Here is a 6,088-nt window from a genome sequence, read left to right as displayed (position 1 = left end):
GCGACGTTTCAACTGGACCTCCAGCCCGCGCAGCACAGGGCAGGGATGCCACCGAGGCCGCACTCTCGTTTCCTTCCCCCGTGGGCCGAGCACGGGCCGCCTCACCCGCGCTAGGCACCAGTTTCTCACGACGGGCTGCGCTCAGGAACTACAGGCCGGCGGGAAGACGTCGCCCCGAAGAACTCCCGTTCCCAGCGTGCCCCGCGGCAGGAAAGCACGGCGGGCAGCGCGGGGCCGGGGGCGGTGGCTGCCGCCGCGCCTGCGCGCTGCCTCACCTCGGGGGCGGGGCCCGGCTGTGACCTCGAGCGGCGGTCGGGGAAGATGGCGGCGGCGGTGGGGCTCTGCCTGAAGGTGAAGCTGGGGAGGGTGGCGGCCCTGACGGCGGGGAAGGAAACGGCGTGGCGTGCGCGCGCCTTCACCCGCCTTCCCGCGCCCGCGCGGGGTCTTAGACCCCCTCCCCCCACCCCGACGCTGGCGCGCGCCCCCGCCGCGGAGGCGCGCGCCGACGCCGGCCGTTCTGTGCCCCGCAGGTGCGGCAGCTGAGCACGTCGGCGGCGAGGCCGGTCTCCAAGCTGGTCAAGGTGAGGGGGACGAGGGGGGGGCACCGGCCCGGCGAGCGGCGAGCTGCCGCCGGTTCCCCGGGCCGGGGCCGGGCTCAGCGCCTGCCCGCTCTCTCGCCCGCAGCCCCCCATCCAGGTGTACGGGCTGGAAGGGCGCTATGCCACCGCGCTCTACTCCGCCGCCACCAAGCAGAAGAAGCTGGACCAGGTAGAGAAGGAGCTGAGCCGAGTGTGGGTAAGGCGTTCTCCAGCCCGTGTTTGCCTCGGCGCGCACAGGGGTCCGGGGGCGGTCGGGGTCGCCCGCTGCTGCTTGTGGGGAGGGAGGGGGGCTCAGCTCTTGCAAGCTGCGAGACTCCTGCTTGTAGCCGGCTTGGCGTGCCTGCTGTCTGGGCTGCGCCCCCGGTGTTAAGCTGCTTGGAAGGGATGCGGGAAGAGCATCAGCTCTAAAAGAGACATACTGTAAATGAGCTACACCTGGAGCTGCTATTTCACTTCCCATCAGCTTCAGACCTCTTCATTCTTACTCAAGGAATGACCGTATTGCCTGCTTTGGGTAGTCCAGTTAGGCCTTGTAATGCCTGGGAAACTCCTGGCCTTTATCACCTTGTTTGTGTGTGCTCTTAGACTCTCTTGAAGGACCCCAAGCTGTCCAGTGTTGTTATGAACCCTCACACCAAGAGCACAGTTAAACAAAAAGCTGTGAATGATGCCTTAGCAAAAGAGAAGATGTCCCCTATTATTGTCAACTTGATGAGTGAGTAACAATTTGACTTCTGAAAAACATCTAAGGCTACTTGTTATTACCGGTAGCTGACCACATCTGCTTCTAGTGGGTGCTTTAAACCCTTCCAATGCGTCCGCCTCTTCCAGATTTGCTTGCTGAAAACGGTCGCTTGCGTCACACTCCAGACATTGTTTCTGCATTTGGGAAGATCATGAGTGCGTACAGAGGAGAAGTGCTGTGCACAGTCACCACTGCGCAGGTGAGTTAGGAACCTCTAGATCTAGCTTAACAGGTAGTGGCATAAAAGGCAAACTCCTTCAGCTTATTTTTGATCTCTGTAGTTTTAAGTATTTGCTATGTGAGTAGTGAGGAAATAATGTCACCTCTACCAAGATGAAAGTCTTAGGCAAATAATTTTTTTGATATCCAACAATTATTGGTCAAAAACTAGACCTGTTTCTCCCGTTTCAGCTTAACAGGTTGCATCATCCTTCCTATGTGCAGACCCAGTGGCTGATAAAATTCAGCTTGGTCTGCAGATACAGCTGCCCCTGTTCTTACTTCTGTCATCAGGATTGTACAGATCAGGTCAGAACTAACAGAGGAGATATTAGTTGGAGCGAAGCAGATACCTCGTAGGACTGAGACTGCCTGTGGTACTTGGTGCTGTGCTTCATGGGGAGCAGCTACCTAATTCACCACCTGCAGTAATGAGGACAAGTGGCTAACTCTGAAACTGTGGGAAGACTTTTTCATAAGTAGCAGACAGGCAAGTCTGGCTGGTGCTTAGGAAGGTGAGGGAGAAGATTGTGTCTCCATGAGCTGTAAACATCAGGCTGGAGGCATGATCGTTCTGACACTTAGTATCTTCTTCATTAATGGATCCACGCTCAGATCCGTTAGAGCAGGAAGCTGGTCAGCTAGGTATGTAGTATAAACCTATAGCCCTTGGCTAGGGCTGCAATGAACTGCCTACCTGGACTAAATAGACTGATCCACTTCAGATTGACTGGCTTCTGTAGGCCCTGAGCACGGATCGTCAGTCAGGTTGGTAGCCTTCAGGGACATGTGGACGCACAAGCCTGTGCAAACCTTTCCATAAGTTTTCCTAAATATTTCATACATAAAGTTACTTTCCTGCTGCTTTTTTGTCGTTGTTAGTTTCTCTTGGCTCTCGAACTGTTAGCTACTAACTAGAAATTGTTTAAATTGCCAGTAACACAAAGCCTTTTGTCTCTATCTCAGTGGTATCCGAGTGACTTGTAGGGGAAGCAAGGACAAATTCACAGGGTCTCTCTCACAGGGATGCAGAGTTCTTCCGTGGTGATGGAGAGGTGTGTAGTTAGCCAGGAGCATTCTGCAAGCCTGCAGCAGGGCTGGGAGCTTGCTGCCAGTGTCCTCGGTCACTGCCCAGTGCTTTACGTGAAACTGTGTTTCTTCTCTAGCTGATAATTTTGTTAGAAGCAGCAAAATTAATCTTTCCTTGTACAGCCTGTGAGGTAGACCTGAAGGCTTTCTATGAAGTGCTTACTTTGTCAAGTATGGATTCCTGACACATGCCATCTGAAGATGTCAGCATCGAGGTCTTGCTGGGAATATGTGCACAAATAACACATTGTTTCGTGAAATTGGGAAGGCACAAAGTGGCTGCTGTTCCTGTGCTGTCCTTTGGTTACTCCTGTTCAAGGGGCTGCTTAATCTTTCTTCCTAGTGGAAGCATCTGTCTTTAGAAGAATCCGAATAGAGAATTTGGATTCTCATTATATCATCTGAATATTTTTAAGTCCTTCATTTTGCTTGTCTTCTGTTCATGTTTTTCAGCCCTTGGATGATGCCAGCCTTACTGAGCTAAAAAGTGCTCTGAGTGGATTCTTGGCTAAGGGAGAGGTCTTAAAGCTGGAGACCAAGGTACGGATTTTTTTTACTTGTAAATAAATTTCATCAAGTTCCTGTTAAGCTGGCCTACTGTCTCTCTGATCTTTAGAAAAAAAAAATAATTTTACTGAATCGACTTGCTCTATTACATAGTTCTGTGCTCTCCTGTAGATCTGATGATGCTTTAGTTACTGAAATCTTAAATTTGGAATACAGCGACTGTAAAGTTCTCTTAAAAAAGGCTTTTCTAAAAGCTTTTTTTCTTTAATACTGTAAAAATTGTATACTAGGCTACCAAATTTTTCCTAATAGAATTTACATTTCTTCTTTAGACTGATCCATCAATCCTTGGTGGCATGATTGTCAATATTGGGGAGAAGTATGTGGATATGTCAACAAGGTCAAAGATCCAGAAGCTCAGCAAAATCATGAGAGAGACAGTCTAGTGAGCTGTCCTCATCATTCACAGTGAAACCTGTCGGACAGTTCCAGAAACAATAAAAATATTTCTTCTTGAATAGACAGTGTGAAGTATTTCTGTGTGTGGAAGGCACGAAGCCTGGAACTGGTAGATGCTTTCGTAAGTGCAATAGCGACTGTTAGAACAGTTGTGTCATCAGTGCATTCTCAGCAGCAAACGTTGTATCAGGCCAAGTTCATCTCCACGTCTGCATCATTGGAGAGAGTTTTGTATGTGCCTTAAACTGAAATTGCCCTCTAAAAGCTTTCTAGTGAGAGGCTAAGGTCTTTGTAACTTAAAAGGGTGTACAAAAACATTTGGAATGGGACAGGGGTTCATAACTAAACAGCACTACGGCAATGTTGTCATGACTGGCTGTATGTGCTTCCTGGTTAACGTTTGGACACGGATTTATAACTCCAGTTTCTGTCCTGAAGTGCTTTCCCTTTAGGTAGTCTTCAACAGGCTTGTGAAGGGTGTAAAATGCCTGTTTCTCCCTGTTGGTTTGGGTTAGGTTTGCGTGGCAAGGGTTTGGTAGCAGCGGGCTACAAGGGTGGCTTCCATGAGAAGCTGCTGGAAGTTTCTCCAAAGTCTAATAGAGCCAATGCCAGCTGGCTCCAAGATGGATCCGCTGCCAGCCAAGACCAAGCCCATCAGCAACAGTGGTAGCACCTCTGTGACAACATATTTCAGAAGGGACGGGGGAACCACAACACCAGCAGCAGTCAGAAGAGAGGAGAGACAATATGTGAGAAACAACTCTGTAGACACCAAGGGCGATGAAGGAGGGGAGGAGGTGCTCCACACACCAGAGCTGAGATTCCCCTGCAGTCCATGGTGAAGACGATGGTGAGGCAGGTCATCCTGCAGCCCATGGAGGTTAATGGTGGAGCAGTTTCCCCTGCAGCCTGTGGAGGACTCAACTGGAGCAGGTGAATGTGCCCGGAGGAGGCTGTGACCCTGTGGGAAGTTCATGCTGGAGGAGGCTCCTGGCAGGACCTGTAGACCCATGGAGAGAGGAGCCCATGCTGGAGCAGGTTTGCTGGCAGGACTTGTGACCTTGTGAAGGACACCACACTGGAACAGGTGGCTGCACCTGAAGAAGGCCGTAACTCTGGGAAGCTCACACTGGAGCAGTCAGTTCCTGAAGGACTGCACCCTGTGGGAGGAAACCACACTGCAGCAGTTCGTGAAGAACTGCAGCCTGTGGGAAGGACTCATGTTGGAGAATTTCACGGAGGACTGTCTCCTATGGGAGAAACCCCACACTGGTGCAGGGGAACAGTGTGAAGAGTCCTCCCCCCCTGAGGAGGAAGGAGTGGCAGAAACATGATGACTGCAACCCCTATTCCCCATCGTCCTGTGCCGCTGGGCAGGAGGGGATAGACAAATTTGGAGCAAAATTAAGCCTGGGAAGAAGGGAGGGGTAGGGGGAAGGTGTGTTAAGATTTAGTTTTTATTTCTCATTATCCTACTCTGATTTGATTGGTAATAAGTTGAAATTAATTTTCCCCAAGCCAAGTCTGTTTTGCCCATGGTGTTAATTGCTGAATGATCTCCCCATCCTTACCTCAACCCACAAGCTTTATGCTGTATTTTCTCTCCACTGTCCAGCTGAGGGCAGTGATAGAGCACCTTTGGTGGGCACCTGGTGTCCAACCTGAGTCGACCCACCACATGATTCTTACTGGATAGATCCTCCTCTTAGGGAACTCTGCTGCCTTCCTGGAGAAACACGTAGCCCAAGGACAATCAAAAGAGACTTTAGGGCCCTGGGACGATTGGTAAGGGAATTTTGATCACAGGTTATTTTTTTTCCTCTCTCATTCCACTTGTGGGCAGGGACAGGAATTCCAGCCAGTAAATCAGCTTCAACAGGAGCCAAACTTCAATGCCTCTATGTGCTTAGCAAGCTCACTACCCTGGACTTCAGGAGAGCCGACTTTGGCCTCTTCAGGGGTCAGCTTGGTGGAGTATCATGGGATAAAGCCCTAGAGGGAAGAGGGGCCCAAGAAAGCTCCAAGCTCGGGAGCAATGCATCCCAACAAAAAGGAAGTTGGGCATAAACACCAGGAAGCCTGCATGGATGAACAAGGAGCTCCTGGACAAACTGCAATGCAAAAAGGAAGCCTACGGAGGGTGGAAGCAAGGACAAGTAGCCTGGGAAGAATACAGAGAAATTGAGCAACCAGGGATCAGGTTAGGAAATCTAGAGCCCTGCAGTTATATCTGGCCAGGGAAGTCAAGGGCAACAAGAAAAGCTTCTATAGATATGTCAGTGATAAAAGGAGGACTAGGGAAAACATGGACCCTCTCCAGAAGGAAATGGGAGACCTGGTTACCCAGGATATGGAGAAGGCTGAGGTACTGAATGACTTTTTTGTCTCAGTCTTTACTGGCAAGAACTCTAGCCATACTGCCCAGGTTACAAAAGGCAAAGACAGGGACTGGGAGAATGAAGAACTGCCC

General features: G+C 50.5%; 1 protein-coding gene across 1 annotated transcript; it reads left to right on the top strand.

Moving 5' to 3' along the window:
• Nucleotides 1-319: 319 nt before the first annotated feature.
• On the top strand, nucleotides 320-3,649 carry ATP5PO (ATP synthase peripheral stalk subunit OSCP). The gene is made up of 7 exons (XM_086631918.1): nucleotides 320-351; nucleotides 531-581; nucleotides 685-795; nucleotides 1,185-1,314; nucleotides 1,431-1,543; nucleotides 3,106-3,192; nucleotides 3,492-3,649. Exons 1-7 carry the CDS (start codon nucleotides 322-324, stop codon nucleotides 3,603-3,605), a joined length of 636 nt encoding a protein of 211 aa, XP_086488044.1. The 5' UTR covers nucleotides 320-321; the 3' UTR covers nucleotides 3,606-3,649.
• The last annotated feature ends 2,439 nt before the right edge of the window (nucleotides 3,650-6,088 follow it).

This window comes from Tauraco erythrolophus, chromosome 1 (assembly GCF_009769465.1).
Source record: "Tauraco erythrolophus isolate bTauEry1 chromosome 1, bTauEry1.pri, whole genome shotgun sequence".
In the NCBI taxonomy this organism is placed as follows: Eukaryota; Metazoa; Chordata; class Aves; order Musophagiformes; family Musophagidae; genus Tauraco; species Tauraco erythrolophus.
The sequence above is the reverse complement of the archived record's forward strand: the minus strand, read 5'-3'. Positions and strand labels throughout refer to the sequence as shown.